General features: G+C 41.1%; 1 protein-coding gene across 6 annotated transcripts in view; it reads right to left on the reverse strand.

Annotated features, from left to right (window-relative positions):
- Positions 1-21,595, reverse strand: part of LOC137415685 (uncharacterized) — a 145,809-nt gene that overhangs the window by 27,492 nt on the left and 96,722 nt on the right. For all 6 annotated transcript variants that reach the window (XM_068101294.2, XM_078783198.1, XM_068101293.2 and 3 more), the window contains 3 exons: positions 20,784-21,012; positions 16,849-17,296; positions 16,375-16,466 (listed from right to left, as the gene is read on the reverse strand). In XM_068101294.2, coding sequence (XP_067957395.2) covers positions 16,375-16,466; positions 16,849-17,296; positions 20,784-21,012 — 769 coding nt within the window. The remainder of the gene's footprint in view (positions 1-16,374; positions 16,467-16,848; positions 17,297-20,783; positions 21,013-21,595) is intronic.

Below are 21,595 nucleotides of genomic sequence, written 5' to 3' on the forward strand. Positions count from 1 at the left end.
CCGTTCGTTCGAAGGTACCGTAAAAACTTCTGAATCGATCGCAACGATATTTTGGGTGGGTAATCCTGGGATCTCCAGGAGTAAAATAGGCTATTTAGTTTTCCCAATTTCAGCTTTGGTCTCCAGCATTCTCAGGTTTGGACTCCCGCATAACATTCGCGTTCGCAAAATGTTCATTGTGACGATGTTTTCATTGCGACGATGTTGTTTTCCCGGGTGCCGCACAAATGGCTGCACCGATCGCTGCACAGCTGCACCGATCGGACTCGGTGACCTCAGACAAAGACCTTTTATAAGGACCCGGGTTGAATCCCTGCTTGAGAGAATTCCAACCCCCTCCCCGCCATCACGGCCGTCTCTCCAACTTACAATCCCACGAGATATGCGGAAAGGATGACCCAAAACCAATTATCTTCTTTTTGATTCGTATATAAACATCACTAAAAATAAATAATGACCTCGGCCAAAGTTCAAATGACGTGAGTTTAATCTCTACCTGAGAGAAGTCCACATAGCTATTTGGGCGGTGTATACGCTAACAGATCGCTGTCTCCATCGATCTTGCCAAGGCCGTAACACCAACCGGCTCAAAATCCTTTTAACTATTGATTTGGAAGTTTTTACAATGAAGGGAACACGTATCGGGAGTACATACGACATAAGGAGGACTAACTGCACGTGTCTTCAGTATCAAGCTTAAATCTGTCATGGCGGATTTGAAGAGCAGAATGCTTGGAGAAGTGGTGGGCTACTTCGGCATGAAGGAGGATCAGAAACGTGGACGCCCCACCCTGCTGATACTTGCTCACGCATGACGTTATTTTCCCGGGTGCCACACAAACGGCTGCACCGATCGAGATTTAACGGATGTTTATATAAATCGTTTAAAAGAAAAAAAGCCTTCAATTTTTGATATTTAGCCTTTTAATTTGGGCCTCCCAATTGAAGCCCTGCCCATAGGGCGGGTACCATTGCTAGTATATATTATATATATATATATATGATAAATAAAAAAATGATAAAAAAATATATAAATAAAATAAATAAATAAAATAATAAATAAATTAATCAAATAAATAAATAAATAAATAAAAATAACTAAAATAAATGGAAATCTTGCTCAACAAATGTTGACGGTAGCAATGATGAATGAATGCACCTGGTAGACATTGTATTTCCATCCCACCTGGTAGAAAAGTCATGGATTTCCATTCAATTGACATTGATGGAAATGCACAACTTTTCAGTTATTGGAATCCTTTGACCTTTTATTGTTAAAAAAAAATCTCCTCATTTCCTACAAATTGCTATACATTGATCATAAATAATCACTTTTGGTGAAAATTCACAATTATTTGTCTATAACTCTATAACGCAGTGCTCTATAACTTTTTTTTTTTTAACCGTTTTGACCTTGCTGTCCAAAATGTGTAGTTTTCAAGGTCAAACTGGCCGTGCCCTTCAAACCGCGAATTCCGTGCCCTGTGCACCTCTCCCCGCGTTGTTGTCATCCCACTGCTTTCCTTTTGCCCCCTTTTGTCTGTTGATACATCTCCCCCTTTATGATGCATCACAGTGCCATCCCATGAGGCTCGCTACTATCTGCATAAAATATAAATTCCCATATACCGTGTTAATGTCATAAGTCTCAAATTCAAAATTTTCATGTAAGGTACACCTTGGCATTTTCTCATATACGACCAGTTTAATGTTCATCCGAGGGACAGCACATACGTTAATGAATCAATTTATAGCTGAGTCGGGATTCGAACCCAGGCTCGACAGCTCAGAGGAAAGTGTGCAGTCCTACTACTTGAATGTGAATCCTGCAAAATATACCAAATAAATAACATGCAAACTGGAGTTCTTCATCTACAGCAACAGTAAGAAAATCTTGAGAATCTTCTGGCCTGACATGTCTAGTAAGAAGGAGTTTGATAGGCCAGCAGGGAGGAAAAACATCATAGAAGAGATCAATATTAGGAGGTGGAGATGGATTGGTCACGTGTTATGCATGGAGGATCAAGATGTACCGAAAAGAGCAATATGCTAGAAACTTGACAGGAAGAGAAGGGTTGGAAGGCCAAGCGAGACCGAGCGACGCACCGTTTGCAAAGGAAATGAAAAGAATGAAGTTCACCTTGAATAAAATCGGAATGTTGGCTCAAGTCGGACAAAAGTGGCGAAAGTTCATAAGAAGCCAAAAAAAGTTCATATGCCCCTCGTTCATAACAAGCAAATAAGCAAGTAATAAAATAGTTCATAATAAGCAAGTAAGCCGCGAGTCAAAGTGACCCAAGTCTCTCGGCAAGACTAACGATTATGGTGCTTGGTTTTAACCACCGTTTCAAAACAAGCAAAATATGATGACCATTATATAATCTCGTACGGAAGTCGTTTGTGATAGCGAGCTCAGGATGTCGGTTTACATACTCAGGGTTGTGTTATAACCGTTGTGGCCATTGCATAAACCACCACCAAGTTCGGACATTCTTTGGCATTTCAATAACGGCTCTATTGGCTGACCGAGCCCTCACTACGACCTTTCAGTACACAAGCTCCTTTTCTCCTTTTCTTCTCTGGTCTTGCAGGCCTCTGACCCACCCGTTTCCCGGACACATGACAACATAGACCCAATGTATTTTTTTTTTAATGGGCTCTGCCAGGAAGTGCACGGATATCCAAAATTAGTCCTTGTCATCTTTCCCTGACAGATGATACCATTTATCTTCTGCATTGGAATTGCTCAAGGAAGTCTGTAAAAGGCCTTGCAGCCATTACCAGCTTGAATGCAATGCGAAAAAGGAGAATACTTTTTCTGAGCCGCCTCGTTCACAAAAAAATCTTGAGTGGAGTTGATGCAGTGGATGAAGTGCAAGAACCGCTACTCTCACATTATTCTTTTTGATTTTCTTAAGTACAAAAACTTTAGTTTTGCCCAGTCATGTGATGCCACTTCTGATACTTGCACATTACCTCCTGTGAATATACAAAACACGAGCTTTCGGTGGATGGAGGCCATGTTTTCACCCCTGTCTGTCTCATTTATTTGTATGTTAGTGTGATAACTCAGGAACGCTTTCAGCTATCTTCATCAAACTTTACCAGAGGAGTCCGAAAGACAAAAGTGAGGCTGTCAATGTTTTTTGACGATATAGGTCAAAAGTGATGGCTAAAGGTCAAGGTTCTCTCGTTTGTCCGGGCGATATCTCAGCCATCCTTGTAGCTGGGAACCTGAAATTTGGGCACAAAAGTGAGCACGTGCTTTGGCAAAAACGGTCTTTTCTATTTTTTGATCAATTAATTGATTAATTGTTTAATTATTATCCATTTATTAAGTACTTATTTATTTTCTCTCTGTCATATGGGCAACATTTCAGGCACCTTTTGAACTAGGAAGCTGATATTTGGACATCACAGTGACCAAGTGATTTGGCTATAAAGAGTATTTTTGATTTATTGATTGATAAAAAGTTGTGGACAAGTTATGACAAAATTTGATGGACAAGTTGGGTAGGTGACAAGAACAAGCCAATTTGATTTTCGTTCATGTCCCTCTCAACCCCCCCCCCCCCCTCCCCCCTCCCTCATCATCTTTGTGCAACATTTACCATGACCACAAATAATTTGCACATGCACACAACCGATGAATGTAACCACAACTATGTTTGAACTGCATAGCTTCTGTCACACAGACAGCTAACACTTCCTCCTCTATTTGTTCCAAAAGTTACAAACACTAAAAAAAAACAATACAATAACAAAATGCATCCCTGATGCAGGCAGAAATGTGAGTGGGGACAATGGTGAAATAGAACAACTATGCATTAACCGCACATGTTGTTATAGCAACCAAAAAGTGCATCAAGAGATCGATAGTAAAACCAGAATACACTGGCAAAGCCCTGTTATAGAAGTTGAAAAACAAATACAACATGCATACCCGAACGCGAGCACCTGTGTATGTACAACAAGGTGGAAGTCCTGCGAAACATCGGTCACGACAATCTTTTCCCCACGATGCCATACGACATTCACTATTTTTGATTTATAAACAAGTTTGCATGATGATGTGGCCAAACTTGGAAATAGGTTACGTTGGCAGTAGCTGCATTTCATGGTGCCCGTGACCTCTACAATTGTGCAAATTGTCCATTTGTGTTTGTCTTTGTTTGTCCAGTTTGTCCAAATTGTCCATGTGCAAATTGTCCAATTGTCCATGTGCAAATTGTCCAATTGTCCATGTGTTTTTTACCTCTCCCATCCCCCACCCCCTTCCCATGCCTCCTCCCCCCAAGCCCTCTCCTTCCCACAGATCGCCCAATGTCCCTGCTCTCCATCTTGTTGTCCCGCTTCCTTTATCATATGTTTTATGTGTCAGTTTGTCTTCTTGTGATCAATGTTAGCTCTTACACGAGCCTCGATCTTGTATACAAACAAACAAACAAAAAAAATTGCAAACATGTATGATTATTATTTAAAAGCTTGCTAATTATTTTTTAATCATTTGCATTTGTGCTTTTATGGTGGAAAAGAGTCTTCTCGCCATAACCGTCGCTGGTTGATCTCTTGTTCTATCGCTGAGAAAATAGAATACCTGTGAAGGTCTTTTTTAATGTCATACTGGCTGATCCCATATTCCAAACCTGGCTGTCGTCCACATTGAGAACATTGATTGTGTAAACATCGCTGCTTTTTGTTTAGGTGCCAGTTGGGTCATTATCAAACATATAATTGATCAATAATATATATTATATAATGTGAAATGTGGTGTCTGTCCATGTGTGTATGTCCGCACGTTTGTCTGTCTCCCGTTTCTGACAGTCGCTGTGTTTGAAAAGCTCAACGTTCAACCAGAAGAAATGCCCAATACGAAACGAGATACATTTTAAACGTAGAAATACAACATGGAATCGCAGTTTGTTTATTAACAGTGAGTTAAGATCAATACACACACTCACCTCTAAGCTGTCTTGCTTGGGTTTGAATCCCGACTCAGCTATAAATTATCATCCTGTTGTTTCACAGACTGGGTGAATCGTCAATGTGTGTGTGCTGTCCCTCCGATGGGCATTAAATTGGGCATCCCACCTACCGACATTAGTTTGTCGATGTTAGAGATCCCCATGGTGTCCTTCACAGAGAGTGGGCAAGCTATCGACGGCACCACGAAGAATTTACAAATTCCTGCCTGAACTAAAGCTGGGAAGGCAATGGCAAACCACCCAGTGTATATGTTCAGGAAGCTCCTTCAGCAGCACCAACGCTCTGTGAGAGTGGAAGGTGAGTGAAACCAAGAGTGCAACACAACTGACCTTTTTAAAATCCATGAAACAATTTAAATTGAAAGATTAACTTAAACTTTCCCCATTACTGGGATGGATACTTTTGCTTGTTCTTCTCGTCACTGGGTACGGATACTTTTCCTAGTATCGAAACAAGGTTAAACCAAAGCATCGGCTTTGCTGTGGGAGGAAGGTATAAACAAACCAACGAAACAACAACCATCAATCAGAGATTGCAGACCCTCGACAGGACTTGTTTTGTGTCGGTGTATATTTTGTGTGGCAAATAAATGGAAAGATGTACTAAATTAAAGGTCGTTGATTGCAAATTAAAGGTCTAAATGGTCTCGTTGTAAATGTGTAAAGGTGAAAGGTCTCAATAGTTGTAAAGGCCAAATGGTTTGAAGGTCAAAGGTGTAATGGTCTAAAAGTAAAAAGGTGTGAAGGTCTATAGTTCGAAAGTATCAAAATGGTCTAAAATGTCAAAAGGGTCTTAAAATGTCTAAAAAAGGCCTGAAGGTTAAAGGAGCCTTCTGGGTATTAAAAGGTCTGGTAAAAAAGGTGTAAAGGTCTAAAGGGTAGAAAGGAGAAAGAGGATCTTTGGGGTTCTAGAGGGTCTAAGAGGATCTAAAGGGTCGAAGAGGATCTAAGGGTTCTATAGTGTGTAACAGGGTCTTCATCATCTGCAGGGTCATCATCTACAGGGCCTTAGGGTTGCAAAGGGTCTTAGTGGTCTAAGGGGTTAATAGGGTCGATAGTATCTAAAGCATCCTAAAGGGTTAGGGGTCTTAAATGGTGTTTGGGTTATAATAGGGTGTTTGGGTTCTTGCATGGTTTTAGGGGTCTTAAATTGGTTTGGCGTTATAAAGGGTCCAACTCTAAAGAATCTCCTGAGATGAAACTAACTCCGAGGGCCTTTCACTCACTCACCGCAGGCAGGTTGGTGGTCTTTCAGTCTTCTCCCGACTCCTTTCCGGCCTTGCTCCCCCAGCTCTCTCTGTGCTCTGCCCCCCTAATATTCCTACAGGTCGCACAAGATCTGCCTGCAACCCTCTTATGGTTAAACTGCCAAAATCTAGGCTCTCTGCTCACCTTCACTCTTTCATTCCCCTTTTCTCCTGCCTCTGGAACAAACTCCCCCACTCCCTTCAATCCCACTCCTCCCTCCAGGTCTTTAAAACAGCTGTTCACCACCATCTCTTATCTTCCCCCATCCAAAACCTCGATCTTTTCTAACCCCGCTAATTCACCCCAGATACACTTTTTTGAAATTCCAACTTTTTTCCTGGAAGTCCTTGCAGTGTCCACATGTTTTATACCTCTCCCACCTCCCCCCAAGCCCTCTCCCTCCCACATTTCTCTCGATGTCCCTGCTCTCAAATGTTGTGTTTGTGTCCTTCCCCCTCTCTCCCCATCTTGTCTACTGCTCCCCTTATTTTGCGTTTTATGTGTCGGTTTGACTTTTTGTGTGATTAATGTTAGCTCTTTCACAAGCCTCGATCTTGTATACAAAAAAAAAGAAAAAAAAAAGGCTCTTAAGGCTCTTAAAGGTTTTAGGTGTCTTATGCGTATTAGGCGGTCTTCATGGGTCTTAAAGAGTCCAATGTAATTAATACACATACTCACGTTCTGTGCAGAAAAACAGATGCACCCAAATGAAATATCCTTGGCGAGGGTAACAACATAAAAAATAAAGTTCACCTTTTTGATTGAAATCTAGTTCAGGAAAACACCCCAAGTGCTTTAACTTTTGCTTGTACAACAATATCAGGACCAGTAGTTGGGATGGTATTGGGCAAGTGATGAGCGGTGCCTGGTTTCCTCCAGGCATGATGCTTAGAATTGAGGCCAAACAGTTCAATCTTGGTTTCATCAGACCACAGAATCTTGTTTCTCACAGTCCGAGAGTCCTTCAGGTGCTTTTTTGCAAACTCCAAGCGGGCTTTCATGTGTCTTTCACCGAGGAGAGGCTTCCGTCTGGCTACTCTGACATAAAGCCCAGATCGGTGGAGTGTTGCAGTGATGGTTGTCCTTCTGGAAGTTTCTCCCATCTCCACGCAGGATTTCTGGAGCTCAGCCAGTGACCATCGGGTTCTTGGTCACCTCTCTTACCAAGGCCCTTCTCCCCCGATTGCTCAGTTTGGCCGGGCGGCCAGCTCTAGGAAGAGTCCTGGTTGTTCCAAACTTCTTCCATTTAAGAATTATGGAGGCCACTGTGCTCTTGGGAACCTTCAATGCAGCAGAAATTTTTTTGCAGGCTTCCCCAGATCTGTGCTTGGACACAATCCTGTCTCTGAGCTCTGCAGGCAGTTCCTTCGACCTCATGGCTTGGTTTTTGCTCTGATATGCATTGTCAGCTGTGAGACTTTATATAGACAGGTGTGTGCCTTTCCAAATCATGTCCAATCAATTGAATTTACCACAGGTGGACTCCAATCAAGGTGTTGAAACATCTCAAAGATGATCAAGAGAAATGGGAGGCACCTGAGCTAAATTTTAAGCAAGGGGTATGAATAATTATGCCAATGTGATATTTCAGTTTTGTCTTTTTAATAAATTTGCAAAACTTTCTAAAATCCTGTTTTCTCTTTGTCATTATGGGGTATTGAGTGTAGATTGATGAGGGAAAAAAATGAATTTAAACGATTTCAGCATAAGGCTGCAACATAACAAAATATGAAAAAAGTGAAGGGGTCTGAATACTTTCTGAATGCACTGTAGATGAGCGAAATTAATACACGTGCTCCAGTGCATTCCTGGATTCATCCCAATAAGCACAAGATGTGCCGAGTTTCATGGAAATCCTAATCCCTTGGTATATCATGCAGTTATCATACCCATGCTCTTGGCCCTGGGAAACAGAATCCTGTGGTAAGGCAGTTGCCTTCAAACAACTTGCTTTCTCTTTCTGAAAGGTAAATCCGACTGAAGGCATCCACGGAACATGCCAGAAAACCAAGAACAAGTATGTGTCCACTCTCAGGAAAGGCAGAAAACAACATCTGGCCAACCTCAAGGCTAAACTCTAAAAACCTGTCTTCTTCTTCAAAGACCTGGTCTCTAGTGTATGATCCCCCTCCATTTCTACCCTCACTTCAAACAGCACCACAGCTGACTCGGCTTGTGAAAAGGCCGAATGCCTCAATTCTGTGTTTGCTTCCAAATTTGGAAATATGTTACTCACCCTAACCCTAACAACGTGCACACACCCTCACTCCCTACACCTACCCTACCCTCTCATAGCCAACTGTTCCTGGATACTGTCTTTCTCACCTGAGAGGGTGGATTTGAGTCAAACTTCAAATCCAAGTCTGCGACAGGCTGAATCAGTGCATCTGTTCTAAAAACTTGTTCTGCTGCTCTTGCTCTTCCTATTTCTACTATGCTCACTGGAACATTAATGATCTCTGGGTCCGTTCCCATCTGCCTGAAAATTAGACAACATCGCTGCAATACACAAACATGGTGTAAAAACGGATCCTCTTAACGAGTCTTAACGACCGGCTTAGTAGCTCGCTTCTAATTATAAGCAAGGTCATGTAATATATAATTGTAGTTGACATCAAATTCTTCCTTTTCAACAATGGTCGCCCCTAAGCTGTCCTCAGATCATCAGTTCGGTTTTAGACGATCATTCAGCTGCTTCTTCTCTCCCAACAGTGGATGGAAGCCCTCAATCTCAGACATAAAATCAGGGTCACCTCTCTGGACATGTATCGAGCATTTGATACAGTTTGGCACACCTTCCTTGATCTCCACACTCTCTGCTTATGGCATCCAAGGCCACCTCCTCTCATGGCTTACTGACTTCCTCCACTCCCATATTCAGCATGTAGCTCTTAATGGGCTCCTCTCATCTGCTCTCCCCATCAAGGCTGGAGTGTCCCAAGGCAGTATATTAATAAAGTTCAGTCTTGTTCGTCATCTTCATCAATGACATTTCTGATTTCCTGGAAAGTCTTTAGGCTTATCTATTAGCTGATGAATCCACCTTCTGCCGTATCCAGCTGATAAATCCATCTCATCCTTCATGCAGGTAGCAGCTTCTTTCCTCTCTGCACCTTGATAGAATTAGGAGCTGGTGGAACATTTGGAATAGGTACAGTATTAAAACCCCGACAAAGCTCACACACTCACCCTGCCTCTCCAAAAGGATCATCTGACAAGCCCTCATGTCTACTTCCTGAACATGCCACTTTTTTGTATAGTCATGCATAGTCAAGGTTTGTGATAGAGCGAGAACAATGAACGTATCAGGATGCAACAGAACAAAAGGAGCAGTAGAGAGAGGGGGGAAACACCAACAGTAGGATTGAAGGAGAAAATGGAGGGAGACGTGGACAAATAATAAATCGGTGTGGGAGGAGGTAGGGGAGGATACATGAGGTGGACAAGCCTTGGGAAGGAAAAAATGGAATTTGGAAGGAGGTGGGCTTGTGGATAGGGGCAGGGGTGGTTAACAGGTGTAAAAAATATCATGGTTTTGGATAGGTGATGATCTGAGATTGTGGTGAACAGCTGTGTTGAAGACCTGGAGGGAAGAATGAGATTGAAGAGAGTATGGAAGTTGGTTTCACAGGTGGGGAAAAAATGAATAAATGAGTGGTGAGCAGTGGTTCTGGGTTAAGGCAGTTTCACTAGGAGGGGGTTGCTGGTGGACCGAATGTGTCCTGCAGATACCTGAGGAGGACAAAACAAGGAGTGGGCAGAGGGTGCAAGTCTTGACAAGGCACCATCTGGTTTTAGAGGAGGGAGACAAGTTTGAAATCTCATTCTTGAAGTTTTAAATCTCAAGAGCGTAGACACACTTGTTGCAAGCTTTGTGGAACGATCTGAGGTTGTCTTCAGTTGGATTTGCCTTCCAGGAGAATGCAAGTTGTTTTAAAACAACTGTCTCACCACAGGATTCAGAGTACCAAGAGTGGGGGGATGGGTCAGATAATTGAAGAGATGGGATTAATATGTGCATAAGAGAGAGAAGGTTTCTGTGGAAGAATTCCCAGGCTGAATTAATATCGGCAGTGGTGGATATATGAGACTGGTCCTGATGTGTAAAAAATAAAACAAATAATAATAATGTTTTTCTTTTTCACTGCGAATACACGAGGCGCAAATGCAGAAGCAGGTCACATGTTATGAACCGCAAATACGCGGAACATGCGAATGTTGAGGTCCAACTATATACGAAACAAGTACAAAAAGTTTTAATTAAAACAAAAGCCGCGTCAATGTTACACAATGCCTAGATGCAGCTGTGCCTATAACGTCGATGTTATAGGCACAGGACATTCCTATTGATTCGATTACTTGATGTTATTTTTGTGCAAAGTGAAAATATATCTCGGCAATTTCCCGTGTGTGGCGACGAATTTTTAATATATCTCGGCATTTTCCCGTCTGTTATTTCAGGCGGTGTATGACTGACCATGCCGCGATTAAAAAAAAAAAAATCTCGGCAATTTCCCGTGTGTGGCGACACGTGAACGAAGCTATGCTCCTCTCTCCACATTATTGTGACGACGTATAAATTAAATATTTCATCGTGACGATTGTCATCAAATGGACGAATTTTTAATATATCTCGGCATTTTCCCGTCTGTTATTTCAGGCGGTGTATGACTGACCATGCCGCGATTTAAAAAAAATATATCTCGGCAATTTCCCGTATGTGGCGACACGTGAACGGAGCTACTATGCTCCTCTCTCCACATTATTGTGACGACGTATAAATTAAATATTTCATCGTGACGATTGTCATCAAATGGACGAATTTTTAATATATCTCGGCATTTTCCCGTCTGTTATTTCGGGCGGTGTATGACTGACCATGCCGCAATTTAAACAAAATATATCTCAATGGACTTGAAGTTACAGGCCTTTGAGAATTCATTTCGTTCTATAAAGGGCAACTTTCATCGGATTTTCTTCCCGTTTTTTTTCAACCGAGTCTAAAACTATGTTAGCGACTGTGAAAAATAAAATGATATATCGAATTTGATTTGAAATAAAACTGTGTGAGAGAGGAAGACACCACGGGCCTACAAAACAGGCCTCAAAGCTATGCGAGTTAATAAAATGGTGGATATTTGTTTATATGAAGCCTCTCCCAGAATGGGTGGAGCTATGGTTCCCAGAATGGGTGGAGCTTTGAGGTTTTGTCTTCTCTGCAAGAACAAGAAGAAGAAGAAGAAGAAGAAGAAGAACAACAACAACAGCAGAGGGCACTCTATGACCAGCGTCTGCGACGCGGCTAAAAAAAAAGGTTTTTCTCTTTTCGACCAACACAAGATGTTTTAACCCAACCACTGACTGCGTATGCATCAATATAACAGACATCAACATTTGTTTGCTCAATTGCTGATATCATGTCTAAACCCATTAATTATATTGGCATTCTATAATTTTGAACAGTCATGAGAATTTCATCAAAACTGATAAAAGTATGATCCTGCATGTATGTAGTTTTTTTTTTAACTTGGTAGGAATAACAGAATGTTACCCTAGAGATGTGGAAAATAAATGATCAGGTAATGGAGAAGGTATGGATGTTTTCAACATTGTATAAATCAGTGTGCAAATGTGACTCCACTACATCCAAATGGTGAAGATGAGTATCAAGGTAATATGAATCAAAAATATGGACAAAGGAACTCAAATATTAACCAAACTAAAAATCTGGGGGAACATGTGACATGGAATAAGTAAGGGAGTTAGACAAACTTGTCTTAGCAAGGCCAACAAAATGTACAATAACCAAATCCAGCCATGTGGAGACATCTGCGAGACACAGCTTAATAAATTAATAAATTATATAACACCAATTCAGTTTATGATTTCATAATATTATGGTCAGTTACTAATTTTGGTCAATATTTAGCACTCCCCCAGGCTGACAGGATGACCCAGAGGTACGGACACACATTTAAGCTGTCTGGCCTGGGTTTGAATCCCGACCCAGCTATAAACTGTCAGTTCGGTGATTCACAGGCATGGTGATTCATCAATGTGTGTGCTTTCCTTCGGATGGATGTTAAACTGGGAGTCCTGTGTGCCATCATGGGTTGATGGCCATTAAAGATCCCATGGTATCTTTTGCAAAGCCCTAACTAGGCGAATGTCAGGCTTGGCCAGCCGGTTCGTGAAGACTTGGGCCAAGCTTCCCCCAGCCGACCCCACAAGGTGGGATAATAGTGGCAGTTAATGAAGAAGAAGAAGAAGAAGAAGAAGACGAGGAAGAAGAAGAAGAGGGAGAAGAGGAAGAGGAAGAAGAAGAATTTAGCACTCCTCCCAACAAGCCAATACCCCCACTTCCATAGATAAGTGTCTGCTATCACAACTACAGTCCATTAACTACAAGTCTATTTAACTACAAGACGTTTGCACAAGATTCATTGATTTTTTTTACCGAATACATATCTGTGCAACTCAAACCAAATTAACACGATTCACAGTTTACAAATCCATCTTGGCAAAAAATGTAAAGCCAGGCTTCTGCCAAAGGAAGGGATACATCACACATTGTCCACAGACAACATTAACAATGCAATAACCATATTTGGTTCCCCTTGCTCCCATTTTACAATAACATAAAGTACACTTTCAGAACAATCTATCAGATGCAGAATAATGTTTTGAAAAGCTAGTGGTAGAAGATTAAAGACAGCAATAAAGATGTTACCATGAAAATGATTGTTTTATTACATACTAGCAGGAGTACCCAGCGTTGCCAGGTGAGGGGGGGAGGCTGGAGAGGGAGGGTTGAGGAAGGGAGTGGAAAGATATACCATACCACATATACATATTTCGAGGGGGGTTCGGGGGGGTGCTTTGACATGCTCCTCCGTTTTGGGGGAGCGGGAAAGGGAAGGAGGAAAAATTTACCCGTGCAAAGAGTGCTTTAACCTCAGCGTTGCCCAGCTAAAAAAGGAAATTGTAATACCCTCTGCCACCATCACCAGGTGGCGCGACATGGTACACATTTACATAGAGAATGTACGCTCCTCTCCCGGTCCCCCACACCCCCACATGAGGCTGCGGCCACATAGCCTATATTGTATTTGTATCCAGAGTTGTATTTTTATTATTTTGTATCCAGAGTTGTATTTTAACAGTTGTATTTGTATCCCCAGACAAAGTTGTATTTGTATCCAGAGTAAAGTTTCTAAGTATTTATAGCTGGAGTACCCGGCATTGCTCAAGCGAAAAAGAAACATTAACATATTTGAAATGAGGGCAAATATAATGGAAAAGCAATTACATCCAAATCAGAATCCACCACAAATGTCAAATCATCATTTCACCTTTTTGTTGAATATACGTTAATTCACCCCAGATCCACTTTTTTGATATACGGACTTCTTTCCTGGAAGTCCGAAGCAGTGTCCATTTGTTTTATACCTCCCCCACCCCTGCTCCACCCCTCCCCCTTCCCCCCAAGCCATCTCCCTCCCACAGATCTCCCGATGTCCCACTTCTCTACTGTCGTACTTGTGTGTTTCCCTCTCTCTCCCCATCTTGTCTCCCGCTCCCTTTATTATATGTTTATGTGTCCGTTTATGTTTTTTTGTCATTAATGTTACCTTTTACACAGGCCTCAATGTTGTATACGAAATATATATATATATATATATAATTATATATAGATATATACAGTCACGTGAAAAAGTAAGTACACCCCATGTAAAGTTTTGACTTTTTCAACATATTTCAACATACAGCTATTTGATCTTCATTTCAACAATATTGATAGATAAAGGTGATATAATATAGCAAATATCATGAAACATTTACATTTTGTAGTCCATTGTATAATTTAAATAAACATAAATGCAAATTTCGCATGTGGAAAAAGGAAGTACACCCTTGGCTCTAATAGGTGGTATTGCCCCCTTTGGCAGAAACAACCTCAAGTAGGCGTTTCTTATAACTGTCTACCAGTCTCTGACATCGACTGGGAGAAATTTTTGCCCACTCCTCCATGTAGAATTCTTTCAGCTGTGCGATGTTTGAGGGGTTTCTTGCATTCACAGCTCGTTTCAAATCCCCCCACAACATCTCGATGGGATTTAGATCCGGGCTTTGACTTGGCCATTCCAGAACCCTCCATTTCTTCCTTTTCAGCCATTCCTTGGTGGATTTACTGGTATGTTTAGGGTCATTGTCCTGTTGCAAGGTCCACTTTCGGTTGAGCTACAACTTTCCGACAGATCGCCTCACTTTGTCCTCAAGCACCCTCTGGTCCAATGAAGAATTCATAGTGGATTATATGATGGTGAGCTGCCCAGGCCCTGATGCAGCAAAGCTGCCCCAAACCATAATATTTCCACCACCATGCTTTACAGTTGGTATCAGGTTCTTGTGGTCAAATGCTGTCTTTGGTTTTTGCCAAACATGTCTTCTGGTACTGTGGCCAAATAGCTCTACCTTTGACTCATCTGTCCAGAGCACATTGTTCCAGAAGTGCTGGTCTTTGCCTTGGTGTTCATTGGAAAACTTTAGTCTTGCCCTGATGTTCTTTCTGGACAGCAAAGGTTTCCTCCTGGCACATCTCCCATGTAGATCAAATTGGCGCAGCCTCTTTCTAATGGTAGACTCGTGCACTTTGACATCAACTGTGGCAAGAGCTATCTGTAGGTCCCATGATGACATTCTGGGGTTCTTAGAGACTTCTTTCAGCATCTTGCGGTCTGCTTTCTGGCTGAACTTGCTTGGGCGGCCTGGCCTGAACAAGTTGGCAGTTGTTTGGAATCTTCTCCACTTGTAGATCATCTTCCAGACAGTCGAATGATTGATTTCAAATTGTTTGGAGATCTTTTTAAATCCCTTCCCAGACTCGTAGGCATCTATAACCTTCTTTCTGAAGGCCTCAGAGAGCTCTTTTGATCTAGGCATGGTGACGCTGCACACTTCAACAAGAAAGAGCACACCAAAGAAAATGTCTGAGGTTTAAATAAGACAGGTTCATCCAAGATCCTCTCTAATGATGTTCTAATCATTTGCACTTGAGCTGGTGCACCTGATTCTAATTTTAGGAATTTGAAGTAGGGATAAATGTAGGGGTGTACTTACTTTTTCCACATGCGAAATTTGCATTTATGTTTATTTAAATTACACAATGGACTACAAAATGTAAATGTTTCATGATATCTGTTATATTATATCACCTTTATCTATCAATATTGTTGAAATGAAGATCAAATAGCTGTATGTTGAAATATGTTGAAAAAGTCAAAACTTTACATGGGGTGTACTTACTTTTTCACGTGACTGTATAGATATAGTGGAGTGCGGCATGTGACACCACTTTCAAGAGATTGAAGGATAACCCTCTCTTTTGTCTTTGTGACACCCCTTTCCTTGGTCACCCAGACCTCGCTCTGCTAGACATTGGCACCAATCATCTTGGACTGGGAGTGATGGTCTCACAATGACAAGGTAAGAAGGAGGTTGTCCTGTGCTATGCTATTCGCAGTCTCTGGGATGTGGAGAAAACTCTAAACCTCGTTTTTGGTTCCCTTCTTCCACCAACATTTCCATCTTTTCTGCTCCCATTAACCAAGCAATCTTTTGTACCACCATTGACCCTACCAAACACACCCCTTTTATTTGCAGGTTACTGTGTTTCCTCACCTCTTCTTCTCTCAATCCTCTTTTACTATTCATTTGCACGCCCTGGTTTGTTTTGTTAAACTGTGGGCACCACTGCCACAATGTCATCATGTTGCCTTTTTACCATTTTTAACCTTGATCTTCCATGAATCGAGATCTTGTATTTAAAAAAATCCATAATTTAAAATCCTCCATCCACTCCCACTTCCTCTTCCAATGATCTTCCATGATATCATCAGCAAAAAGGTACATCATTGTATCATGCATATTTTGCAATATTTGCAGCATTAATGAAAATAAACCGAGAAGCATTCGCACAATAACGATAGGGAAAATTTTTTTTAAAATGCCAACAAAAAAAAGACAATTTTACATCGTACACCAGAGTGTAACTTTTGTGCAATATAACTTTTTGCTGCTTTTCATCATGTAAAATGAGATTTAAAAAATTGTAGAGTGCATTTGTAGGTGTCATTCCTACCAATACTTCCTTTTCCATAGCGATGGTGAGATGCAGATCCACGTCGAGGTGACAAAAGGGCGCATCCATCCTCGTGGCCCAATTCAGGTGTCCTAGAACAAATAGACTACTGTCAATAAACAAATAAATAAATAAATAACAGCTCTTATCAGAACCGGCCAGATATAATCCAGCTACACTTTTTGAAGGCCCAAGCGGTGCTGTACCCCTCTCCACAAACTTTACATTTGCAAATCATTAACAAGATTTGTCCGTCTGCACTTTTCGTAAACACACCGCTTCACATCATTTCACAAGAAGAGTTTTTACCTTATTTTTCTTGAATCAATGCAGTGCAGAGATTATTTTGTCATATTAAGAACTAATAAATATTCATAATAATTGTCGTGTTTGATTTCTCTTTTAAAAGCAAAAAAAAACTCCAAAGATTCAAATCACTAAAATATAAATAAAATATCCAAGCAAACAAGCTACCTTTCTCCCCGTTTACTCTTCCTTCGGCGCTCTCCCTTGCCTCCTTCATTGTCCATTTTTACAGATGGCTCCACCAACTGCCCTTTGTCAGAGCAATCGCTTGTTTTTCCAGTGACCTCTGCTGTGCTCCCTGTTTGCCACTCATCAGCAAACACACTATCCACATTGAGATCATCTGACCGCGTTCGTCGCCCACGCTGGGCCCGTCGTACAACCATGCCTTGATTCTTGTCATCCGAGTTGTGCTTAACTCCAGTAGATATTTCACTCATGCTGCTAGGCAATTGCGGGGATAGCAAGGCAGATTCCACTACAGACATCTCGGGGTTCTCTGTGCTGTGTTGACTACATGTTAGGGAACCCGGCACTGCCGACAGATCCGCTCTTGGCATCGTGTCCCCATTGGGTGAATCCGTATGGCAATCACTCAGGACTGAAGGAACCAATCCTAAAAAGATAAAGTACAGGCACTTCAATGTCCATAATGCACCGGACAGGTTACAATTCTTTTAATATGCGATTGTATGCACTATGTCACGCATAAAGGAACAACTTCCAGTGCAACTTTGTAACAATGTCATCATGATGAGGAGGAACTTAAAATCCATGATAATACCATAACTCACCCCATTATCCATTGATCACGCTAAGCAGTACTACACAAGATATGGCATGCAAAGATAAAGTAAAATAAAGATGAGTTAACAAGTGCAATTTCTATAATACAAACCAATTTTTTTTTTGTGATAAGGCAAATAATTACCTTGTTTGACAACCTTTAGGCATAAAAAAAAGCACTAAACGATTTTACTTGCAGTGCATTATTACACCACAAAGTGCTTTGTTATTATGCCAACAAGCAGCATTCCAACCATACCAGTCCATCGGCCAGGAAGAGATGGAACAAGAGATTTCATTTATTTATTTTTCAATAATTCAGGCTCATGGAAGATGTACATAAATGCAATGCAGGATCAGTTTTACATGAATTATGTGCATATATAATAGACAAGGCCAAACATGGCATAAGGAATCTGAACCTGTGTTCCCTCCATCATGAGACAGTAGTTCACTCGCAAGCTCACCCTAAGGGAAGGCCTCAACTTAACCAGAAGGAATACCATAGAATAAAAAAAGATCCGAAGATTTATAGATCTGTGTACAGATACACATTGGGAAAAAGAAAGAAAAAGTAAATAAAGAAAATATCACAAGATTTATAGATCTGTGTTCCGATACACATTGGAAAAAAGGAAATAATAATTAAATAAGATATCCTAAGATTTATAGATCTGTGTACCGATACACATTGAAAAAAGAAAGAAAGAAAGAAAGAAAAATTGATCCTAAGATTTATAGATATGTGTTACCGATGCACAATGGAAAAAATAAATAAATAAATTGAGATCCCAAGATTTATAGATCTGTGTACCAATACACATTGAAAAAATAAATAAATAAATAAATAAGATCTCAAGATCCATAGATCTGTGTACCAATACACAATAGAAAAAAAAGAAAGACAAAAAAGGAGGAAGTATGAATATCAAAATCACTCAAAATTATTGCACAAAACATAGCATAATATGTCTGAGAATTCAGGGAGGGAGCTTCAAATATATTACAGTACATGGTGTAATACGTTTGGTCTTATAAATGTACCTCCTCCCTCCTCCAACCACCCCACCCTCAAGACATGGAAATCAATCCATGTTTAACAGTGCCAAGTATTTTGAAACATGAAACATTTGAAATATTTGAGCATTTGAAGTATTTTTTCTGGCAGCCCTCAACTCTGATTCTGCAACTGGAATGGACGGCATCAGCTCACGTGTCCTAAAACCTGCTCTGCTGCTTTTGCAGATCCTTTCTCTGCTCTGTTCCGCTACAATTTGCTAGAGGTCAGCTTCCATCTGCTTGGAAGTCAACTAAAATCACTGCGTTACATAAACAAGGTAAAAAAACCGATCCCCTTAAATACACACTTATCAGCTTATTTCCAATCATCAGCAAAGTCATGGAGTCCATTTATCACAGTTGACACTGAATCCTACCTTTTCTCCAACAGCCACATCTAAGACCATCAGTTCGGATTCAGCCCAAGTCACTCTACCTTAGATGTGCTGCTTCTGCTCTCCCAAAGATGGATAGAGGCCCTCAACATCAGCCATGAGATCAGGGCTGTCTCTCTGTACATATCTTGAGCATTCAATGCAGTCTGGTACTCCACCTTTCTCTCCAAACTCACTGCCTATGGAATTCCAAGGCCAACTCCACACATGGCTTACTGACTTCCTATAATCATGTAGCCAACATGTAGCTCTCAACAGAATCCTTTCATCTCTCCCTGTCAAGACTGGAGTGCCCCCCAAGGCAGTGTTCTGGGCCCATTCCTATTCCTAATCTTCATCAACAATCTCTGACTCTCTGGGAAATTCTCTTGATGTCCTTGCTGACGACTCCACCCTGCGCTGTAACATCACTCCTCCTTCAGATCATAGGCAGGCAAGCAGGCTCTTCCTTTTGTGCAGAACTTGAGAGAATCACAAGCTCATCAAACACTTGAAATTTGTCTTTCAATCCAGCCAAATATCACACTTTCACTCTGTCTCTCACAAAAGACCATCTAACAAACCCTCACATCTACTTTCTTAACAATCCTCTTGAAGAAGTTCAATCAATCAAACTTTTCGGGCCTCACTATCAGCTATGATCTTTCTTGGGCAAACTAGACTTTTAAGTTGGCCTCCAAAGCCAGTCTCCAACTGGACATCCTTATTTGGTCATGCAAAGTCCTTCTTTGGCATAAAATAACTCTTATCCACCTACAAGGCCTTCATCTGCTCATTCTTCCTATCTCTCATTCTTCCCTACATCCCTTATTTCTCCAAGTCTTCCTCAATTTTGTCCCCTCTCCTTCTACTGGTCCTTTTGTTCTGTTGCGTTGTATCTCATCGTTCCCCACCTCCCTCCCCCACCCCTCACCGAGACTCGACTATGTCGAAAAAAAAAACTCGTTTTTGAAAAATCAGTACAAAGAGGGAAAGGTTGACAACAATACTAACAACAACAACAACAAAGAAGATAAAATATATAACTACAGTTAAGGGAGGATGTAAGGATGTAAGGCAAAGTTTGCTAAAAGTACAGAAGCAACAAAGATTTTAAAATAATGTTACCGATACACCTCCCCCCTAAGCTCCACCACACAACAAGAAAATGTCAACACGACCAATCCTTTACAATCAAAAGACAATTAAATAAAGCTAATACTTTCAGCCAGGCCTGTTAAATAAATACAGGCTAAAAGGCAATACGAGTCTTTGAGCTGTCTTGTTTGAGTTTGATTCCTGGCCCAACTAAAAATTATCCTCTTCTGCTTCACAGCTTGGGTGTTGTATTAATGAGCTCACAGTCATTTAGAAAGGACATCAAGTCAACCGTCCCATTTGCCGGAATTCACTTGTGAACAATAAAATAAGAAAAGAAAAAAATATAGCCCCACTACGTTAAAAAAAAGAAAAAAAGAATGGCCCATTGTATGTCAGTACCCTAGCCAAAATATGCAACTCCTACTATTAACTGTGGAGTGCAGGGCATAACTGGGCCTATGGAATGATGATCAAAAGGCCGAGTTTCTTCTCGAATCCAAGGTCAAATAAGGATTTACCAAGATATACAAATGTAAAAACTCAAAGTTCCTAATCAGACAAAGTATCATGAATTGTTACATTACAATGACTTTGTTCACATATGTATCAAGAACAGGAAATCAAACGAAACATTCTGAATATACGAGCATGGTTTCGGTTGTAAAGCAGTCAAGTGCAAATATCAAACACTGATTTACAGAAAAGCATGGCCAACGCAAACCAAAGAAGGGAAATCAAGGCAAGAGTAATAAACAAAAAATGGAACAAGGCTTTGATTCCTACCTGAATCCTCACTGTCAGAGCAGACACCCACTTTGCTATGAGGCTGGTCACAAGCCTGATCCACCGCGTCCGAGGATCTAGACGAGGCCGATAGAGACCAAGGGCAGCCAGCCGCATGGGCACTTGTAGGGCTCAGTGGGACAGCCTTAGGGTCCGTGTAAAGCAGCAGGAGAGGCTGGAAATGGCCTTGTGAGCACTTGGCCACGACGTCGCCCCACTGCCTGCCTATCTGTGCATATTCACCGGGGAGGAGTGTGGGAGGAAAGCGGTGGGTGCGGCGAAGTTCACTCAGCAATAATGTTCTTACATGGCAGGAATAACCATTCGCCGCTCGGAAACCTACAAAGGCTATCGCTAACAATAATATATTTCATTAAACAATGAAGGCGTATACAAAACATTCAATAAGCATAGTTTATTTAAACTTTTTATAAGAACAGTACAGAGCAAGCAAAAGCTTGAAAAGGAAATCGACATCTCTTTACAGACCATTAATGGGTAGAAGTGAACAAGTGTTTACAAGATCTCTATCAGCTTGTTTTTTCTTTCTCTTAGGCCTATAAAAGTTCATGGAAAGTTAACAAATGTTGTTGTAGGAAATGCTTTGTAGTACAACTTAGGGACTGCAACTATTAAAAGGACTCTTACCGCCACTTTTACCAGGAAAATTATCAACTACCTTCCAAAAGTTGTTTTGGGAATCTTTGGCAGCCATCCGTGGCTCACAGACATTCTCGAATACAATACTCAAGCTGTTCTTATGCTCATTCACTTGCAGGCCAAGAAACCTTTCCTTTACGGCTTTATGCTCT

The sequence above is a fragment of the Myxine glutinosa genome, chromosome 8 (genome assembly GCF_964187855.1).
Source record: "Myxine glutinosa chromosome 8, kmMyxGlut1.1, whole genome shotgun sequence".
Classification (NCBI taxonomy): domain Eukaryota; kingdom Metazoa; phylum Chordata; class Myxini; order Myxiniformes; family Myxinidae; genus Myxine; species Myxine glutinosa.